General features: G+C 46.3%; 1 protein-coding gene across 1 annotated transcript in view; it reads right to left on the reverse strand.

The window, feature by feature from the left end:
- The window catches only part of MAP2 (microtubule associated protein 2), a 215,228-nt gene that overhangs the window by 28,402 nt on the left and 164,249 nt on the right, over nucleotides 1–22,577 (reverse strand). The window contains exons 7-10 of the mRNA XM_060257049.1: nucleotides 17,141–20,932; nucleotides 16,699–16,911; nucleotides 14,910–15,044; nucleotides 3,824–3,885 (exon numbers count right to left, since the gene is read on the reverse strand). Of these exons, the coding sequence (XP_060113032.1) occupies nucleotides 3,824–3,885; nucleotides 14,910–15,044; nucleotides 16,699–16,911; nucleotides 17,141–20,932 (4,202 nt within the window). The remainder of the gene's footprint in view (nucleotides 1–3,823; nucleotides 3,886–14,909; nucleotides 15,045–16,698; nucleotides 16,912–17,140; nucleotides 20,933–22,577) is intronic.

Genomic DNA, 22,577 nt, shown 5'->3' on the forward strand with positions numbered 1-22,577 from the left:
TCTAAGCTGTGGAGTCTTGTGAGCAAAAATTCTACTTGGTGAGTGACTAGCGCTGAAGTTGTGAGTGACTGCATAAATTTAGTTTGCTCTGGGGCCGTTATTTCCCTGAGCGATGACAAAAATGTGTGAGCCAGAAGCCAAAAAATTGCGAGCAAGCTCACACTAACTCAGAGGGAACACTGGTGCTACAATGTGATACATGTCATACAGCTGCTATTTTATGATAAATATTAAACATCACGCTAAGAAGATGCTCCCCCTTTCAACAGCTGCTCTGCTGCGAGCATGAGAAAGCTCTTCTGAAATTTCCTTGAATGGTACAAGAAGTCTGTTTGGGGGGCAAGAAATGAAAAATCCTCTCGATAGCCTACTGGGCTTAAGAAACATGGCTAGTGTGTCTAGGTTTGAGACAGACCAAGGAACACCGCTTAAGAACATAAGAGAAGCCATGTTGGATCAGGCCAATGACCCTTCCAGTACAACACTCTGTGTCACATAAGAACATAAGAGAAGCCATGTTGGATCAGGCCAATGGACCACCCAGTCCAACACTCTGTGTCACATAAGAACATAAGAGAAACCATGTTGGATCAGGCCAATGGCCCATCCAGTCCAACACTCTGTGTTACATAAGAACGTAAGAGAAGCCATGTTGGATCAGGCCAATGGCCCATCCAGTACAACACTCTGTGTCACATAAGAACATAAGAGAAGCCATGTTGGATCAGGCCAATGGCCCTTCCAGTACAACACTCTGTGTCACATAAGAACATAAGAGAAGCCATGTTGGATCAGGCCAATGGACCACCCAGTCCAACACTCTGTGTCACATAAGAACATAAGAGAAACCATGTTGGATCAGGCCAATGGCCCATCCAGTCCAACACTCTGTGTTACATAAGAACGTAAGAGAAGCCATGTTGGATCAGGCCAATGGCCCATCCAGTGCAACACTCTGTGTCACATAAGAATGTAAAAGAAGCCATGTTGGATCAGGCCAATGGACCATCCACTCCAACACTCTGACCAATTTTGCACTCACCTTATACCTCTCTCACATTCATCTTCTCAGTGTGGCGTCCTTCTGATTTCCCACTATCTGCCCTTGGGCTGCAGCAAAGATCAGCGTTTAAGCGCAGCAAACAGAAACTGCTAAAAACCAGTTTTTGTTTGCTGCGCTTAAATGCCGAGCTTTGCTGCAGACAGTGGGAAATCGGAAGGAGGCCGCGCTAAGATGAACGTGAGAGCAGCGTAGGGTGAGTGCAAAATTGGTCTCTGTGTCACACAGTGGCAAAAGAAAACAAGTGCCAAGAGCTGGGACTGAATGTAAAAGGAGGGACTATCAGGGCTTTTTTTGTACTCCTTTGCATATTAGGCCACACACACCAATGTAGCCAATCCTCCAACAGCATACAGCGCTCTTAGTGCAGGGTCTACTGTAAGCTCCAGGAGGATTGGCTACATCAAGGCTGTGTGGCCTAATATGCACAGGAGTTCCTGCTACAGAAAAAGCCCTGGAGATTATACATGAGACCCCTTTCTGGTCCCGCATCTGGTCTCTGGCACTCGCCAGCCAACTTTTCAGAGACTTGGTTAGGACTTGGGTGGGAAGCCACCAAAGAAGCCCACGGTTGCTATGCAGAGGCAGGCAACGGGGAAACCACAGCTGTTCATCTCTTGTCTTGACTTGGATGGCCCAGCCTAGCCTGATCTTGTCAGATCTGAGAAGCTGAGGGTGGGCCCTGGTTTGTACTTGGATGGGAGGCCACCAAGGAAGGCCAGGGTGGTTACGCAGAGGTAGGCAATGGGAAAACCACAGCTCTTCAGCTCTTGCCTGGACCTGGATGGCCCAGGCTAGCCCAATCACATCAGATCTCAGAATCTAAGCAGAGTCAGCCATGCTTCGTACTTGGATGGGAGACCACCAAGGAATCCCATGGTTGCTATGCAGAGGCAGGCAATGGAACACCACCTCTGTGAGTCTCTTGCCTTGACCTGGATGGCCCAGGCTAGCTTAAATTTATCAGATATTGGAAGCTAAGCAGGGTCAACCCTGGTTAGTACTTGGATGGGAGACCATCAAGGAAGGCCACGGTCACTGTAGAGAGGTAGGCAATGGGAAACCACCTTTGTTTGTCTCTTGCTTTGACCTGGATGGCCCAGGCTAACCTGAGCTTGTCAGATATGCAAATGAGTTCCTGCTGGCCTTTTTCCTAGAAAAAAGCCCTGATCACAGGGCTGGCCAAACTTGCTTAATGTAAGAGCCAAATGGAATAAACATCAGATGCTTTGAGAGCTGAAAGACACAAACATCAGAAGTTTGCAGGAAGGAAGGAAGGGAGGGAGGGAGGGAGGGAGGCGAAGGAAGGAAGGAAGGAAGGAAGGAAGGAAGGAAGGAAGGAAGGAAGGAAGGAAGGAAGGAAGGAAGGAAGGAAGGAAGGAAGGAAGGAAGGAAGGAAGGGAGGGAGGGAGGGAGGGAGGGAGGGAGGGATGGATGGATGGATGGATTACATGTTTCAGGCAGTTGAGACCTAAAGCAGAGGCACCATATATTTTTCATGAATATACTCACATCTAGCATTGCTATCTGAAACAATCATGTATGAGGGGGAGACAGAGAAGACAGTTAGGGGTGGAAGTCCAAGTGGCTATCATCCGGGAGCTGGATCTGGGATATCAACTGCTTGTTTCCAGGCAAGTTTGTGGAAGGAGATTTTGAGCCCTCCGTACTTCCAATGCTACCCCCACACCCCAGAAAAAGCCAAGGGTCAGGGGAACTCCAGAGAAACGTGGGATGTGACCCCGGCACCTGAAGAAACATACCAGTTGGCCCTATGTGCGCCTTGCGATTCACCTGTATAATTCAGCAAGATTGCCTGTCCACTCCTCTTATGTTTATCGATACAGCAGTTGCATTCAGTGGCACTAGGGAGACTTGGAAGTCCAGATTGACAGCATTCAGGGGTTTTGAAACACAAAAAACTACGTGTTCAAATGCAAACTCAGGCAAAATGGTTTTGGGGACACAGCTTTCAATCCAAGTATTTCCATTAATGATAGGACGTTTTGGAGGGAATTAATTCTCAGCCTCATCATAAACTGGAAGCAAAATAAGGGCACCTCCCTCCCCTCTCTCTCTCACACACACACACACACACACACCCCCCCAAATAAAAATGTGGAGCAAACTCTTTCACAAAGAGGGAACGAATCAACTGGTTCTGCAACAGGGTGATGGAGGTTAGAACATAAGAGAAGACATGTTGGATCAGGCCAATAGCCTGTCCAGTCCAAAACCCAGGGGGCCATCAGAAGGTCCACCAGTAGGGTCAGGACTTCAGAAGCCCCCCCCCCTGCCCTCCCCCAAGCACCAAGAATATAGAGCATCACTGCCCCAGACAGAGACTTCCATCTATACCTTGTGGCTAATAGCCACTTATGGACTTCTGCTCCAGATGTTCATCCAATCCCCTCTTGAAGCTGTCTATATGTGTAGCCCTTACCACTTCCTGCAGCAGTGAATTCCATGTGTTATTTATTCTTTGGGTGGATAAGTACTTCCTTTTATTGGGAATGCTTCAAATAAAACAATTTGAAAATTACAGCCATAATTTAGAAGTCTCTGGATAATTTGCCCATACATCAGCTTTGTGTTGTACAACAGCAATGAAGTTTTAATCCTCTACAACTAAAGGAAAACACTTTTTTTAAAAAAAGGCACATGGATTCTAAGAAGTTTTTTAAAAAATGACCATAAAGATATTTAAAACACAAAAACAGAGTGGACTCAAGTGAATAATGCAGAATTATATTTTATACTTACGGAAAGTTTTTCTTTTGCTTGCTTGAACACCCCAGGAGTTTGATTCGTTTCGCCTCCAGCAGCTGTGGCATAGACATTAAAACAAGAAAAAAACACAGTTACTGGTTGGAAATGGTCATTTCAGAGTCACCCTTTTAGTCCAAAGTGCCATGCAATCTTAAGACGCCAATACACTCATTATTAGCAAAAGCTGGTGCAAAATAAAAAAGAAAAGAAAATGGGGTATTGGAAAACTATTATCTGATCTCTTCTCCCTCCTGCACTCAGCAAACACATAAAAAAATGGCAGCTTTTAGAAGAAGAAGAAGATTATGATATTGGATTTATATCCCATCCGATACCCTGAACCTCAGAGTCTCAGAGTGGTCACAATCTCCTTTACCTCCCTCCCCCTTGCCCACAACAGACACCCTGTGAGGTACGTGGGGCTGAGAGAGCTCTCACAGCAGCTGCCCTTTCAAGGACAACTCTGCGAGAGCTATGGCTGACCCAAGGCCATTCCAGCAGCTGCGAGTGGAGGAGTAGGGAATCAAACCTGGTTTTCCCAGATAAGAGTTCGCACACTTAACCACTACACCAAAAAGACTCTTGTGATTTTATCACTTGTGATTTTGAAATTAACTGGGAAATCTGAATCCTATCCAGGCAACCACAGTTCCAGACCATTTTGGTAAGATAGGGGTGTCCGGAGTTGGGCAGACCCCAGACTCACCTTCCCACCAGAACCCCGTGTCCTATCAAGCTAAAACTGGGCCCCACTGGCACACCATGCCTCATGCCTTGGCTACACCAATGAACATCTGACCTGGTATCCATGAGTTACAAGGGCAGATGACTGGGAACGCCCCTCAATAGCTGGCAGAAATTTCCAGTTGAAACCATTGAGGCTTGGAAACTCAACAGCACATACGGTTGCCAATCCCAAGGTGGGGACAGGGGATCCTCGGTTTGGAGGACCTCCCCCACATCAGGGTCATCAGAAAGCGGAGGGGGGGGAGGGAACTGTCTGCTATCTCTATTATTCCCTATGGACACCGAATACGAATAGAATATGACTGAAAATTGATCTGCAGGTATCTGGGGCTCTGAGGGGGGGGCATTGTTTTAGGCAGAGGCACCAAATTTGCAGCATAGCATTCAATGCCTCTCCTCAAAAGACCCTCCAAGTTTCAAAAAGATTGGACCAGGGATCTAATTTTATGAGCCCCCAAAGAAGCTGCCCCCATCCTTCATTATTTTCAATGGAGGGAAGGCATGCCGTTCCTTCAAACGTGATGGCCAGTGCTCCCGTTGGAGTTCAATTATACTTGTCACAAACTTGCTTCTGGCTCCACCCCCAATGTCTCCTGGTGTCATGAGCCCTGACGAGGAGGAGGCGGAAAGGTTAACAGACTTGGAAGAGTTGCCAGCCAGTTCCTCAGCTGAACAAACAGCAGCTGGCCCATCAATCACTCTCCAGGCACCAGTGTTAGCTGTTGATGATCAATCTCCTCCGAGCTCTCCTCCTCCCATCTCAAGAGTTCGAAGCAGGCTCTGGAAAGAACTTTCAGAGCGAAGACATGAGGCACGCCGATGCTTCAGTTCTCTCAGCCCTGCGTTCTAGCAGAGTCACTGCCACCCAGGGAGCAGGCTGATTGAGACTCCCATATAGCTCCCACCCAGGACCTGGTAACCTTGTGGAAGCAACAAGTCTATTCTCTGGCTTGCATCCACGCTCCTTCCTGATCCTGACCTGCTTAATTTCCTTGGAACTCTGACCTTTTGACTTTTGGACCTTGACTTCTGATTCCGGTTTGTAATTCTGCATTGGTGACTTGGCTCCTGCTTGACTTCCTGGACTTTGACCTGGGACTGGCTTTGGACTCCTGCCTGCCTGCACCCTGAGAACGTGACACCTGGCTCCACCCCCAAAATTCATAGATATTTCTTGAATTAGACTTGGCAACCCTAACAGCACAGGAGTTGTGAAAGAAGACACCTCCCCTTTCCTTTGGACTGTCCAATGGGATTGGAGAAGGAGAAGGGCGGTGGGCAGTGTTCCCTCTAAGCTGAGTTAGCATGAGCTAGCTCACAGATTTTTAGCCTCCAGCTCACATATTTTGTCTTAGCTCAGGAAAGATGACCCCAGAGCACACTAATTTATGCAGTCGCTCACCACTGCAATGCCAGTAGCTCACAACTTTAATACCAGTAGCTCATAAAGTAGAATTTTTGCTCACAAGACTCTGCAGCTTAAAGGGGACACTGGCAGCAGGGTGGGTGACTTAACCTGTCTTCAACAAGCCTGCCGAGGAGGAAGACACCAGACATGGTACAGAGAGAGAAGAGTAAGCACAGGGGCGACTGAAAAGGGGAAGTTAACCACCCTCCAGCCATATTCTGGGGCAGTGCAATCAGTACTGAGGCACCGGGGGTGGTGTCGCACCCGGGAGCCACCGTCCTCCTCCAAAGACCACCCAAGGGGTTCAGGGGCCTTACAGGGGACTGTAACACATGGGCTGGGCAAGGAGGACAGCGAAGATGTAGCATTATATGTGCTACATCGACAGGACTTTACTATTGCATATATTTTGTTTTCCTGGGCACAGCAGTACCTATTTGGTTACCTGTAAGAAGTGCTAATTGTACTGTCATTGGATTAAGGTGCGCACCAACACTTTTGTAAACTATAAGCTGTAAGTGATAGTTGGTTATGAATCTCAGATTGGAAACTGTGCATTGAGAAACAGGAATGATCTCTTTTGAGTTGTGACCACCAACTCGATTTTGTTATCGTCTGCACAGAGTAATAAGCATTATCAGGGGTCGTTTTGTAGAAAAACAGGCGGTGGAGCTCATTAGCATAACGCATTATCATACGTCCCCCCCCACCTGCCAAAAGCAACCCGATCCAAGAAAGGAGAGCCCCGGGCAAGTGAGGCCTGCTTGGGCTGGCTAGAGATCCTTGGGCTTAGTGCCACTGAATGTGGAGGTTCCCCTCAGCCACCATAGCTAGTAGCTATTGATCAGATTTATCCTCCATGAATCTATCTAATCCCCTTTTAGGGCTGTTTATTCCTGCGGCCATCACTACATCATCTGGCAGCAAATTCCACATTTGAATCATTCTCTGTGCAAAGCAGTATTTACCGATTGTCTCTCCTGAACCATCAGATTGTCCCGCCCATCAGCTTCATTGGCTGCCCTGAGTTCTAGCCTTTGGGGGAGAGGGAGAACAATTTCTCTGTCAATTCTCCCCACCCCATGCATAATTTTATAAACCTCTATCACAGGCAGGGCTTTTTGTGAGCAGGAACGCAGTTCCGGCTGGCTTGGTGCCAGGGGGTGTGGCCTAACATGCAAATGAGTTCCTGCTGGTCTTTTTCTAGGGAAAAAAAGCTCCGTGTGAAACAATGGTCATGTCAGGGGCATGGCCTAATATGCAAATGAGTTCCTGCTGGCCCTTTTCCTAGAAAAAAAAGCCCTGATCACAGGGGTGGCCAAACTTGCTTAACGTAAGAGCCAAATGGAATAAACATCAGATGTTTTGAGAGCTGAAAGACACAAACATCAGATGTTTGGGGGAAGGAAGGAAGGAAGGAAGGAAGGAAGGAAGGAAGGAAGGAAGGAAGGAAGGAAGGGAGGGAGGGAGGGAGGGAGGGAGGGAGGGAGGGAAGGAAGGAAGGAAGGAAGGAAGGAAGGAAGGAAGGAAGGAAGGAAGGAAGGAAGGAAGGAAGGAAGGAAGGAAAATAGGGGAGGGGGAAAGTGACTTTAAATGCATTTCCCAAGCCACTGCCTGGCTTGGGTTGGAGAAGTAATTTAACGAAACAAATGCCAACTCCAAGTTGGCCAACAGGGTGGGGGTGGGTGGGCTTTGAGAGCCACACAACATGTGTGAAAGGGCCACATGTGGCTCCTGAGCAACAGTTTGGCCGTCCCTGCTCTATCATGTCCCCCCCCCCACCCTTAACCATCTCTTCTCTCAATGGAAGGGTGGTTTCAGACTGGGACGCGACAGTATCCCGAGGCAGAAAAACCCGATTCGGACAGGTCGGTTTTAGGGAGATCAGATGGCCGCTGTTGAAGTGGCAGCATCCCAGAAGCTGTCTGTGCTTCCTCCTTCAGACTGCTAGCCCAGCTCCACTGCGGGAAGGGTAGTGAAGGACCCGTGTGTGTGTGCTCATGCCAAGAAGCGTACAAGCGCACCATGGAGAGGGGCTTGGGGGAAAAAAACACCCTGTGTTGGAAACGGCTTGATGTGATCACACAGCTCTTCCGCTCATGAGTCGCGCCGGGACATTCCGACAGCAGCCAATTATGTGACCTACAATCAATTCAGGGGGGATGCTACCGGGAGAATCCAGGTAGCTTTTAAACGCGGATAGGAGACAGAAAGAACCCTGTGGCGCAGTGTGGTAAAGCTGCAGTACTGGAGTCGGAGCCCTCTGCTCACGATCTGAGTTCGATCCCAGCGAAAACTGGTTCAGGTAGCCGGCTCCAGGTTGACTCAGCTTCCCATCCTTCCGAGGTCAGTAAAATGAGTACCCAGCTTGCTGGGGGGAAAGTGTAGATAACTGGGGAAGGCAATGGCAAACTACCCCGTAAAAAGTCTGCCGTGAAAACGCTGTGAAAGCAATGTCACCCCAGAGTCGAAAACGACTGGTGCTTGCACAGGGGACTACCTTGACCTTTACTTTAGGAGGTGTCTGAGGACGGGCTGGGATTGGGCTGGTCTTGGAGGGCAGAGGTGCTTGTGTGACCGTGCACCTTTGAATCGAACAGGAGGCGTTCCTAGGTCGGGTCAAATCTCTAGTGTGAAACCACCCGAAAAGTCTCAGACTCTTCAGTCTTTCCTCATGGAGAAGGTGCTGCAACCCCCTCATCTTGGTTGCCCTCCTTGGACAGGGTGCCCCCCTGACTTAAAATAGCTTTTTAATGTCTTTGATAACCATCTATGGCAGGGGATACAAAAAGAGAGAAAGGAACATTTGCAGTTCCAGTAGTACATAAATGAGTTCCATTTATCATGAGCTGCCGGCCTGACGTTTTATTAATCCTGCTCTCGTCGATTCCTTCCCCACCACATCCTTTCCCTAACATCACACACAAAATATCCACTGTGGCGAAACACATGGAAACCGCTCTTGTTCCTTGCTTACCTGAAAGCCTCTCAATCACTCCATCTAGACAATAAGGTTGGATCATGGCTCTTCCCCGTCCCTTGGAAATTGTCTACCAGTTCACTCAGGCAAGGAACATGTTTTTAACCCTGGGGCAGTCACCCAGACATCGGAGAAGAGGAAGACAACCCTAATACATGTTTGTCCCACTTCAAAAGCCCCAGCTGATGTTCCCGTTGGCCCTGTGAGATCAAGGCTGTGATGTCACAAAGGAAACAAGAGTAGGACACTGTCGACCAATCAAAGAGCAAAGATGGATGAAGGTGACATTCAAAGGTTGATTCAAAAGGCTTCCTTCCCAAATTTGGCTTTCCTGCCCTTCTTTTCCTATGGAGGGGTAGCAGTCCTAAATCAACATCTGGAATGCTAGGTATAATTGATTATATGAAGAAGCTCCTACAACAGAGGTGGCCAAACTTGCTCAATGTAAGAGCCGCACAGAATCAATGCCAGATGTTTGAGAGGGGCAAGACATCAAAGTCAAATGTTTGAGAGCTGCAAGACATCAAAGTCAAATGTTTGAGAGCTGAGAGATGGGAAGGAAGGGAGGGAGGGAAACAGATGGGGGAGGAAGGATGAAGGGAAACGTGGAAAGAAACTAACTTAAAATGCATTCTCCAAGCCACCAGATGGCTTGGCTTGGAGAAGTGATTTAAAGAGACAAATGCCTTCTCCAAGCTGCCCAAGAGCCACACAGTATGGGTGGAAGAGCCACATGTGGATCCTGAGCCACCGTTTGGCCACCCTTGTCCTACAACCTTGGGCCTCACCCCCAAAAACTCTCCACCTCACCCCCTTGCATTTAGGTTGTCTGTTCCTCTGGGAACTACCTTTCCCAAGGATGCTTCTGGAGAGGCCCTGAGGAGATGGAAACAAAAGGGGGGGGACATCCCCTCTGCCACCAAAGTGGTCCTAACCTGGTCAGTGGTGAAGGAGAGACAAGGAAGATGGGGAGGGGGGAGTTTTTAGAAGATTCATCTTCACACACACTTAATAACACACTTTCAATCCACATTAAGTAACACACTTTCAAAGTTGCACTTTGCAACTGGATTTTACTCAGTGAAATAGTAAAAATCCACTTGCAAACAGTTGCTGAAAGTAGATAAAAAGTGCATTATTTAGCATGTGTAAAAGTGTATGGTTAAACTGTTTTCAGAGGTTCAATAGTGACAGAAGCAGCCCAATCTACCATAGGGGGTCATGCAAAGACTGACTCTCATTCCTGTATTTCAAGACTCCCACAGCACAGATGTTAATTCCTCCTGCCAGGAAGGATGGTATTTCACACAGACTGCGATCACACCCACTAAATAATGCACTTTCAATCCACTTTCAGTGCACTTTTCAGCTGGATTTTGCTGTATGAAGTGGCAAAATCCAGTTGCCAAGTGCACTGAAAGTGGATTGAAAGTGCATTGGTTAGTGGGTGTGTGATCACGGCCACAATGGTTTGGCTTTGTACCTCCTTCAGGCTAATTGTGTGAACATCTAGCTACAGGTCATGGGGAAAAGAAAGCTGAGGAGAGGCAGTTGTAATGCTGATAAGTAAAGTTTACTTTTGCTTTACAGGCGAAACCAAAGCAAGAGCTATTTTATATCTCATGTGTCAAGATGACCTTAAGTGTGGTTAAAAACAACATGTGACGTGAAATTCCTTGATTCTTTCTCTCCCCACGTGACAGTTTTTATTTTTCGTCTGTAACAGCCACAGGTGGCTTCACGCTGAAAACGGGGGTGGGGAAGGGAGTACAGCTGTTTAGCTTTCTTTGGCCAACTGTTTATCTGTTTAAATTTATTATGGCCCCCTCAGATGGAAGACTGATTTTGAGTGGACAAAATGGCTGACAGGTGACAGAACAAACAGCTCCACGCCCCCCCCCCACCCCCACCAGTCCTTCATCTAACTTGAAAAGACTCAGGTCTTGTGTCATGATCTGGGGCCTAGTGCGGTTAGAGGGCAGGGAGAAGCCTGCCTAGGAGTTGCTAGAGGGCCTACATCTCCCAGGATCCCTCCGATTGGGTAAAGAGGATTTGAAGGGAAAACTTACCCAAGGGGATGGGACCTGGGAGGAAAGCATCAAAGGCCTGGCTGGAAAGGAAGGGTGTTCTCTCTCTGGAAGGCTGAGCTAGAGGAGGCAGCAGGAGATCCCTTACCCTAGGGGTAAGTTTGGTATTAGAGGAAGGGAACGTCAGGGGTAGGGAACGTTGGCTCTCCAGATGTTTAACTCCCATCAGCCCCAGCCAGCATGGCCAATGGCTGGGGCTGATGGGGTTGTAGGCAAAAAACATCTGGAGAGCCAACGTTCCCTATTCTAACTAAACGTGTTAGGGCTTCTGTTTATTTGCACCAACCTTTACTGTTTTCATATTCACGATTGCACTAAATTTTCTATCACCCACTTATCGTTTTAGAGCACTGATAATGAACTTATTTTGTTGTTATACTGCCGGGATCCTCACGTCTCCTTGGTCATGGTTAAGAGGTATTTACTAATAAGGGTGGTTGGGTGCAATGTTCCCTATAAGCAGAGTTAGCGTGAGCTAGCTCACAGGTTTTTTTAGCCTCCAGCTCACACATTTTTTTGTCTCAGCTCAGGAAGGAGGGCCCCAGAGCACACTAATTGTTGTGTCCTAGGTTCAAATGGAGAACTGTTACTTTTGGAGGGAACTGTTACTTTTGGAGGGAAGCTGAACAAGCCAAGCTTGTACTCCACACCAGGGTTCCAGAGAAGGCCTAAGCATGCCCAATCAGGGGAAGGATTGAAACATAAGTAGCCAATCAACATCTAGGCTCATACTGTACCCTGATAGGCCCTTAGGCCTCTGTAAATAGCCAATCCATGTACATAGTTAAGGTCCAATCAGAAGGGGGCAAGAATTGTATAAAGGAGCAGGAGGTTTGAATAGAGCTCAGTTTGTGTTGGTGTTCCTGAAGTAAAGCTTGCTGAAATCACTCTCCGACTCTGGTCTCTTACTGCGCCGACCCCAGTACTTTACACTAATCTATGCTGTAGCTCACAACTTGAATGCTAGTAGCTCTCAAAAGTGGAATTTTTGCTCACAAGACTCCGCAGCTTAGAGGGCTGGGGTGCTCTGGGCCCTACCGTGCAGACCTTTACCAGCATTAGGGTTTCCAATCCCCAGGTGGGGGCAGGGGATCTCCCGGTTTGGAGACCCTCCCCCCGCTCCAGGGTCATCGGAAAGCGGGGGGAGGGGAGGGAAATGTCTGCTGGGAACTCTATTATCCCCTATGGAGATTTATTTCCATAGAAAATAATGGAGAATTGATCTGTGGGTATCTGGGGCTCTGGGGGGCTGTTTTTTGAGGTAGAGGCACCACATTTTCAGTATAGCATCCAGCGCCTCTCCCCAAAATACTCTCCAAGTTTCAAAAAGATTGGACCAGAGGGTCCAATTCTATGAGCCCCAAAAGAAGGCGCCCCTATCCTTCATTATTTCCTATGGAAGGAAGACATTTAAGACGTGTGCAGTCCCTTTAAATGTGATGGTCAGAACTCCCTTTGGAGTTCAATTATGCTTGTCACACCCTTGCTCCTGGTTCCATCCCCAATGTGTCCTGACTCCACCCCCAAAGTCCCCAGATATTTCTTGGACTTGGCAACCCTAACCAGAGTGGTGGTAGCCAGTAGAAGGCCATCCTAGGCCCCTGCTGTGTAACAGCTTGGTAACCTCCTTCCCACGTATTCCCATCAAAAAATGCTGAAATGCCACACTGGACAGCAGTAGGAATGGGAAGAATGGGAAGTATGAAGGTTTCCAGCCATCTCACTGGCTCTTTGGAATAAGATCATCTGAAGCACCTGGAATGGTTTTCCCCTGTCTTTCTGAGCACCAGCTGTCTTTGTGACCAAAAGTGACAAAATTGAACCCACAGTGCTGTGTAGGTTACAATCCCTTTTACATATACTGAATGACACATGGCACTCAAAAGGCCTCTGGCAGAAAGACCTGCAAACTGGCTATCAAGATCAGGGGTGTCAAACATGTGGCTCAGGGGCCGAATCAGGCCCCCAGAGGGCTCTTATTAGGCCCCCCGAGCAACTGGCTCTTGTCTGCTTCCTTCTCCCTCTTTCTTGCTTCCTTTTGCATCTCAGCTTGCTTTACAAGGCTTGCTCAATCACACAGGAGCTACAAAGCAAACCCTCTTTTTCTCCATTGGCTGAGACTCCTCACCCTCCTGGTCCTCTGGGGAGGGATGGAAAGAGCCAGAGCTTCCTTTGGAGAAATCTTCCTTTGGAGATCCCATGGGAGAAATACAATGAAAGCACCTTTAAGACCACCAAGTGCTAATGTTTTAAGCGTGTTTTAAGTTTTTTTTTTTTAAAAAACTTTAGTCGTGTTTGTCTGTGTCCTTTTAAATGTTTGTATCTCTGCTAGCTGATCTTAAATAGATACACACATGGTCTGGCCTGACACAGCCTGGCCTGGACCGACAAGGTCTCATTTATCAGATCCAGCCCTCATAACAAATGAATTTGACACCCCTGATAGACACAAGACATCTGAAGCGTGTATGTAAGCATCCCATTCAATGAATGTGCTCCATATAAAAGACATCATTCAGGCAACTGGAAAGGCAGCAGAGGTCCTTCCCTGAGCTCAGAATAGCCACACTTCTCACAGTATAGGTGGGTTCTTGGAAGGTAAGCAGGGTCAGTCCTGGTTGGTAACTGGATGGCAGACCACCAAGAAAGCCCATGGGTTGCAACGCAGAGGCAAGCAGCGGTAAATGGCCTCTGAACGTCTCTAGACTTGAAAATCCTTCCAGGTCACTGTATGTCGGCTGTGACTTGACAGGACTTTTCACCACCAGAATCTAAATCAAGAGTTTCCAAAACTTGCTCAGCCTATGGACACTTGTGGAATTATAACAAAAAGGCAGCGGGTGCCAATACAAAATGGCCGCCTTGGGAAGTGAGACCAGTCACCATATAGGTACCGTAGATGAACAATCACAAACTATTGGGAGGATCAGAGTCAAGCATCCCTCTGAGATGGGAACTGCTGTTTATGAATGGGTGTGCCCTATGGATCCAAAGATGGCATCTCTTGATGTGGACTGGCCCTTTCCTTTAGGGAAGTGATGCTTTATGGAAGAAGCAAGTAGGCACCGGGAACACTGTGGCAAGCACCACGTTACCCATAGTTGCCACGCTGCTCTTAATGTTATCAGATATGTTCATATGCTGCAATAATTTCCCGTTTCCCATTCCTGAATTTCCCAGAGTCCTCTCTGTAAAACAGAAATATCTGAGAAAGCTACGGAGGGTTAAATATGTCTGCGGTTCCGTCTGCAGTTTTCTTCTCTTCCGGCTTCACAACGAACCTGGATTCACCCGCAAATCCTGTTGTTTTTATACATAAAACTTTTAGCACGTCACCCACAGTCGTCAGATTCGAAAGAGCCAAGATGGACAATATCAATACAAGCTCAAACAATGCAGAGATGCCGCTTATCGTTATGCATGAGAGTAAAAAAGGGGAAGGCGATGGGGGGAAGAATGCAAAAACCATGGTTTAAAGGCAGTAAGTAGCACTTTCCCACCAGAACAGCAAAACCCCCCCCGCAAAAAACAATGAAAACGACCCAAACAAAATAGAGATATCTACCACACCACTGTCAAAACACAATGCCGAGAAACAACCACGGAAACCCGGTACTCCGAGAATGGCAAGCAAGCATGAGAATGGCTTCCGTTAAATAATATTCAAAAGAAAAGCATGAAAAAAACAAACTACACACCAAATAAGCCGTATCATTCATGACAGCCGAAAAAAGTCTTGGAAGGAAAGAAAAATTAAAAACTCTGAGCAGCCAGTAGAGCGATGAAATTTCAAATAATAATAATAAGGATGTCTATGTTTGCCAGCCACGTTGCATAGATTCAAGACAGCGCAGTCACCTGTCTGCTTCCGCTTAACACAGGAGTGATGAGTTGGTCTAGTATGTTTGATAGCAGGTTTTAAAATGATTTTCCTGGAGGGAGAGTGAGCCTGAACGTCAGCTTTTTTAGCAAGTTCAGCTTTCTTATACACGGCTATAGACGAGAGAACAAGAGCATACAATCAGAAATAATAGATAGATCGATCAGAAACAGAAATATATTTCAACATGACAGTAAACCGGTTGTTGGTGTCAAGTGGGCCAGTCAACGAGAGCTTGAACCTAGCAAGACCCAGAGGGTGTTGCAGGAAACTGGCCCTTCACGGTGTAGGGGGGACAAAGAACAGCCCACCCACCACCACTGCCCTTGCAAAGAGAGGCGTGAGTTGTACTCCAAGTGCATAGGGGTTGGACCCAAATGGGGGCGTGGTCAAACATCCCCATGCTGGTCATATTGCAATCTGAGCAGCCACGTCTTTTTCAACAAAGGTTTCAATGAACGCCCCCCCCCCCCCCAAAGTCATGGCTTGCAATGCAACATTCTTACAGCTCAGCAATTGAGCTTCAGGGTCTCGGCCTCTCTTTGGTTTTAGAAGAGGCAGGGGTGGAATTCTAGCAGGAGCTCCTTTGCATATTAGGCCACCCCAGTGATGTAGCCAATCCTCCAAGAGCTTACAAGGCTCTTTTTTGTAAGCTATTGAAGGATTGGCTACATCAGGGATGTGTGGCCTAATATGCAAAGAAGCTCCTGCTAGAATTCCACTCCTGAGTAGAGGGATCCGGTTCAGAGCAGTGGGCACTAATCAGTCCAACAAAACCACAGTTCATCCTTAGCAAGTCACCCTTTCTGTCCTCCCTCTTGTAAAATGGCAGTGGTGGCAAGATCGCTCCCTGCCCTGGATGGCCCTGGCTAGCTCGGTCTTGTCAGATCTTGAAAGCTAAGCAAGGTTGGCTTTGGTCAGTACTTGGATGGGCGACCACCAAGAAACACCAGGGTTGCTATGAGAGGCAGGCAACGGCAAACCGCCTCTGAAGGTCTCTTGCCTTGAGAACCCTACAAGGTCACCATAAGTCAGCTGGGACGATGGCACTTTCCACCCTCAGCAGCGAGATGGCTCATGTGACTGATTAATGATTACAATTACCACACGAACAGCTGGGAGCGCTACAAATTTCAGTTAAATTACACCCATCATATTTCTTCGGGCATGAAGGTACACGAGGAGGCAGAGATTAAGGGTCATACATGGTGCTGAGTTGATCCAGAACAGGATACTGCAGATAACAGAAGTCAAGCAGACGGCATACCTCGCCATTAACCCAAATGAATCCCTTTCAATTAAAACAGGGGAATGGTATTTCTAAAATACTCTTCTTGAAGTACGGGTGAACAACTCATAGGGTGCAATCACATGAGAGATTTGGCCTGACCTAGCCACGCCACCCATTCGAATTTAATGTGCTCGATCCAATAAGTGCACCTGTCCGCCCATACCCACCTCATCTCAGGACAGACTGGGGCCAGATTAAATAGCTACCGGGAACTTTCAGGTAGCAAACCTCTAAATCATATGTAGGGTGCACCTGCCCCACACCAGTCAGGCATGCGCATGAGCAATCTGAAGGCTCCTCTTGTGTGTATGTGGCCAGCGCCCCTCCAGGCAGCAGGGCAGGGACTGTGTTAATGCCTGGGCACGGATAAAAGAGAACCGTGGGTTTTTTTCAGAGCCAGGATAATGCCACACCGAATCTCCAGTGTGATCGCACCCGTTGTATGGCATGAAAGGAAAAGAGAGTATTACATGAACCTTTTTTCCTTCTCACTTCATCTCTGGAGATTGTGCTAGGTTCCTTTTTAGCTAGTTTCCTTTCTGGAGTTGAAATCCTGCCTTTCCCCGTTTTTAAGGGTTTCTCTTTTTTATGCTTATCAAGAGACGGTCTCCGCAATTCTGTCTCTGTCTCTGCCTTCTCCTCTTTAGGAACAGCCTCTAACTGTTCTGTCATGATGCTCCTATCATCATCTGCAGGATCAGAGTAAATTATAACAACAATAAAAAACACAATTAGTGGGGGAAAAATGAGATGTTAGTAACGTTCTGAAGGGTTTTCAAAATTTCTTTTAAAAAAATCAGATCGCTTTATACTGGCATTAATTTTTAACAAGAGCCCCGGATGTCTTAAGATTAATTATTACTATTTAATAGAAAAGTATTTGGGGAGGGGGGGGAAATGAAAAAGGATAAGGCACACCTTGAGTATCCACCCATATGCTGTCTGTGTCCAGGATGGAGTCATCAATGGTGGTTTCATCTTTATAATCATCGTATGTCTCTGTTTTGTAATCCGTCAATGGGATTTCTTCTCTCTCAGGTGAACCAGGCGCTTCCAGAGAGCTCTCCTTTGTCTCGCTTTGAACATCTGCCACTATCTCTACGTCTGCCTCCTCTTCAAGCTGGAACCCTTCTTCTCCCATTTCGGACTGTTGCGATTCAGCAAAGCGCACGCTATGGGAGCCAGTTTCTCCCTCGTCTACTGTTGTCTGCACAATTGTTATGAAGTCATCCTCGATTGTAACAACAGACTCTATCACTCCTTTCAGCCCAGCGCCAACTTTCTCCTCTGCATCCAGTTCCTCCAAACCTCTTTCTTTGATTGTTGGCTTAATCTCTTCTTCTTCTTGCTTGCTCTCTGCCTCTTGTTGTTCTACTTGCTCCTCCTCCTCCTCCACTTCTACTTCCTGCTTCCTCTCTTCTTCTTTTTCTGCTTCCAGCTTTTCCTCTTCTGGTTCTTCTTGTTTGTCCTGTACTGCTTGTTCTTTTTGCTGACTTTCTTCCTCCTCTTCTTCTCGCTTGCTTGCTTCCTCTCGTTGTACTTGTTCCACAATGTCTTCCACTTGTTCTACTTCTTCCTTACTCTCTTCTACTTGTTTTACATCTTCTGCCCTCTCTTGCTTTTGCTCTGCTTCTTCATCTCCTATGACTTTCCTAGATGTTAAATCACATGGTAGAGACTCTTCAATTTTCACAGAGCCAGCTGCTTCTGGAGCTTCTATGTTATTTTCTTTAGGCTGTGGTATACTCTCCATTTGAATCTCAGGTGTTTCTTCTTGTGTTGTTTTAGAGACATCTGTTTCTGAGGGTGGCTGTTCTGCTACCAGCTGTGATGCAATTTCCTCTTCTGATGGAGATAGTTTTTCTGCTTCTGTTTTGCCATCAAATGGTTTCGAAGTTTCTCTAGGCAAAGTCTCTTGGGGTTGATCATTATCTCCACTTGATTCATATGACTCTTCTTTATCTACTGCTTCCTGATGCACTAGGTCAGGTTTGGGTCCTTTTTCCTTAACTTCACTCTCTGTTAGCTTGATGGCATCTTTTGTAGGCTCCGCTTTTGCACAGCTTGTGGGTTCTTGGGGCAATGGGATGGGGGTCTGTTGTTGAAGCTCTGTGTCCTGCTGTGAAACAAACTCACTGACATTAACTCCTAACTTACTTTGGTATTCCTGCTCAACTTTTCGTGCAGCGGAATCCATGTTGTGCTTTATAGCATCATAGTTTGGTTTGTAGGAGATTTCTGTCTTGCCTATCTCTGCAGCAACATGAATGTCCTTTTCATCCCCCACTACTTTCTCTTCCACTCCAACTAAACTTTCATCTGCACTTTCTGAAGTCAACGTAAGCTTTGTTGTTTCATGCTCAGTGTCCTCAGAAGAACAAGCTTCTTTAGAATCAACGTGTTCCTCACTTTTTTCTAACACGGTATCGAGCTTATCTATTGCTTTTCTCTCCTGCTCAAACTCCTTGCCCAAAATAGCTAAGTCACCAGAGGCATCTTGTTGTTCTTTCGCTCTCTCGGCCGCTGCCAGCTTGACTTCTATCAACGACAAGTCAGCAACCATACCTCTTCTCATTTTCTCATCAAAGGGGCAGGCTTCTCCTCCTAAGTTCTCACTGTCTTGGACTGGAGATGGCATTGGCACTGTGTACTTATTGAAAACACAGTAACCCAGGTCTTCTAATTGGTTGTCAGCTTTTAGAGTCATGTGGTTTTCATCAGCTATGAGGTGCTGGGTTGCCCCGCTGTCCTCTACAACGGCCTCTGAAGACATGGATTTCCTTTGCGCTACCTCAGCATCTGCACCCACAGATGCTAATCTGGACCTTGTGCCAGCTAAGTCTAACATTTCAGGCAAGTCGGGAGCCATTACAGACCCGTTTTTGTAATAATCTTTAGCCAAAAAGGACGACTCGCACAAGGGTTCAACCTGAATATCTCCTCCTGATATTTTTGGTTTCTCAACTGTCTCATCTTCTTCCCTGCTCTCTGCTGGGAAGGAGGGGATTTTTTCTACCGCTGGGGTAGTGGCTGGCAAATAGTCATCACCCTCATCCCCACTGCCATTATCTAGGATATCTGAACCTAGTGGTGACAGGTCATGCGTGCGTCCAAAGTTAAATCCTAGGGCTATAGAGTCCAAACAAGACATTGGCAAGTTAATAGACATGCTCCTCTGCTCTATGGCAGATCTACCACCAAGTCCCAAGCTCCTGCTAAGGGTCAAGTCATCTTTATTTTTACTATGGAGTTCTCTCTTATCCCCATACACGTTTGGGTCAATTGTGTACAGCCGTTCTGTAGGAGAGCTAGGTTCCTCAGCTTTCTCTTCTGGGAACCCCTGAGCAAGAGTACTATACCCTGCTTCATGAGCAGACCCACTCGGGTGCTGTACTGACTCTAGCTGAAATTCTTCAGGGTCTTTTTTAGATACTAAGAAGTCTTTATGATAAGGATCATAGCCCTGTTCTTTAGTATCACTCAGTTCATAGTAATCAGTGCCTTGCTCCAGGACGTCGCTCTTAACAGCTTCATCTTTAAGGGCTGACGTCTCAAAATACTTAGACATTCCTGATTTATCTTCTTCTGTCTGCATTCTGTGAGTTGCTGAATCTGCAACAGAAAATGGCTCCCCCCTTCCATCCTTTCCAGCATCTTTTCCTTGCAGAGGTTCTTCACATGGTTCAACAGGCATTTTCTCTGCTGCTGTGGATGATAGGACTTTATCTGAAGGCTCAGAAAATAATCCTTGGTTGAACCTGTCTCTGGCAGTCTCATGTTTTTCGACTTTTTTAATATCAAGCATTGCTGAATCTGCAATAGTCTCTAGCCCCCCTTCTCCTTTGTGAACATCAGATGGTTTTTTGATTTCTTCATCCAAAGCTGTTGTGAGTTGGTCACGTGTTGCATACATCTGATCATCTAATGCTTTGAATTTCTCTCTGTGTGGGGCAGAGTACCTTTCTTCATCGCTTTCATCCTCTGTCATATCTTTCTCTTCTTCCCATAGAGGAACATTCTTGGTCAATGTTTGCTCTGGAACTGGTTTTGAGGCACGACTAGCGATCGCCGCAAATTCTTCTTCCAGTTTTTTTGTCTGCTCTTTGTCTGTTTTTCTATCTCTCGGGAGTTCTTTGGCAATCACCGTAACTGTGGACATTGGCATTACTTTTCTAATATCACCTGGCGGAGATATATGTAGACCAGCTGGTGAACTTTCAGAAGAAAAGACACTTTTAACTGTGCCTATAATGTCCATTGCAGAATCTGAAGGTGAGAAGGAACCTATTCTTTCAGCAGAGGTACAGTCACTGGTTTTCACATGTACAAGATCATCTGTAGACTTGAAAAACGTTGTTTCAGCGACAGCTTTCTTGGCCTCTGTGGCCCTTTCCCCTCTTTTACTTTCTGCTGACGAATCTTGTTCTTGATGTAGATGAAACTCTCCAGTTAAATCGACATCTGGTTTTACAAAACTCCTGTCCTCTTTCTGTAGCGGACTTCCATCGAAAGTGTGTCCCAACAGAGCTGGAAGTGTTTCCTCCTCTTCCTCTGTTTTCTCTATAGTCTCTGTTTTTGCTGGCTGGGAAACTAAGGCATCATGTATAGGCGGCTCGCTAGTCTTACTTCCTTTCTCTGACTCCTTTGTGTCTAATGGCTCAGCTGCAAAAAGGGCGGCGCCTTCTCGGTCGTGGATTCCCATCTTCGAGGCTGCAAGTAAATCTGTAGTTGTTTGACTGGATTTCATAACATATTATTTAAAAGCATTTACAAGCAGAGGCATCATTCGGCATGGCAGAGTGGTAAAAATATGGCAACATGCAATCAAGGAAGCCTATTTAGAGAGCCATTTTAAGCAGCTGATTTAAAAAAAACAACTCTCTTAGAAGAACAGAACCTAGATTAATGCGTGCCATACACATAAACCCAAACAGAATCGAACTTATAATACTTGTTTGTGGCAGGCCGGTAGCTTCACAATCATTAGACTGGAGAGAAACCTGACTTTGCATTTGTTTGCTTTCGTGCTCAGTGAAGTTGACATAAATTCCAGATTGTGGTCCTATAAAAGTCTAATTGTACATTTTATAACAGACAAAAGAAGATTTGTATCCTAAGTATATCAATGACAGAATTCCTTATGTTTGATCAGTAGCAAAATAACAGTAACACGGCAACTTATATACCAGTTCCCACTCGTTATAGGAAAAAGGGTTTTCTTTTGTCATATTTTATTCATTTCCAACCCTGTTCACCCTGTCTCAAATTACTGTGATGAAACTGTTCTTATACAAGATGAGCTCAGCACAGAACTCCTCATTCTTCAAGAAGCAGATTCAAAAGGGGGGGAAAAGCCAAATATGTACAAGCTGCACTGTCTAGCCCACCGCTAAGAAGATCCAGGACTTTGGTTTCCTGGCTTAAAAAGTGTGGAAATGGTAATTTTTAAATATATATGTAACTTTGAATTATGAATTTCCTAAATATTTTGTAAACACCTGATAAAATTTCTTCTTCCTCGGTTTAATTTTTTGGGCCGGCCAAAATGCAACCGACTACAACGTGTTCCAACGTGCCTGAATCAACCAGACACTAAGGGGTACCTTTCATTTCTTTTGGAGGAACCCAAAATGATACATGGTTAATGCTGTTAAACTGTGCACACTTAGGCTGACTCCGCACTAACCTTGCTCCGTGCCAGGCTTCCGTTTCTCTCCGGAGCAAGCTGGCAATTTCGCACCAGTTGCTCCGCACCACCATTTTGTGCAGGGAAAATCCACAATTTGCCGCACCGCAGCATAAACCTGTTTTTTCAAGTTTACACCGTGGCGCGGCAACTTGTGGTTTCCCCCCGCACAAAATGGCGAAGTGGAGTGACTGGTGCAAAATCATTAGCTTGCGCCAGAGAGAAACGGATGCCTGGTGAAGAGAAAGGTTAGTATGAAATCAGTCTTACTTGGGAGTTAACCCCAGTGTAGTCAGTGGGGCTTACTTTTGAGTAAATGTCCACAGCATTGAACTTCAAAAAATGTACATATTATTGTTAATCTCCTTCTAAACAGAGGGAAAAGAACTCAATGGTGTCAATTATTGTCATATTTCTGGTGTAGTATTTTATTTGTTTTTGTGACTTATATCCCTTCCTACCCCACATTTTCAATTTTGGCTTCTCCACCCAACTTTTTTTTTTTTTTTGCAATATCTTCATTGATTTGAGAATTGTCTCATAAATTCACAAACTTAAGCAGGATGAAAAAAACCCAGTTAACAACCTGCATAAGAACACAAGAGAAGTCATGTTGGATCAGGCCAATGGCCCATCCAGTCCAACACTCTGGAAATACACACTGTGGGC

Source organism: Heteronotia binoei, chromosome 16 (assembly GCF_032191835.1).
Source record: "Heteronotia binoei isolate CCM8104 ecotype False Entrance Well chromosome 16, APGP_CSIRO_Hbin_v1, whole genome shotgun sequence".
NCBI classification, from domain to species: Eukaryota; Metazoa; Chordata; class Lepidosauria; order Squamata; family Gekkonidae; genus Heteronotia; species Heteronotia binoei.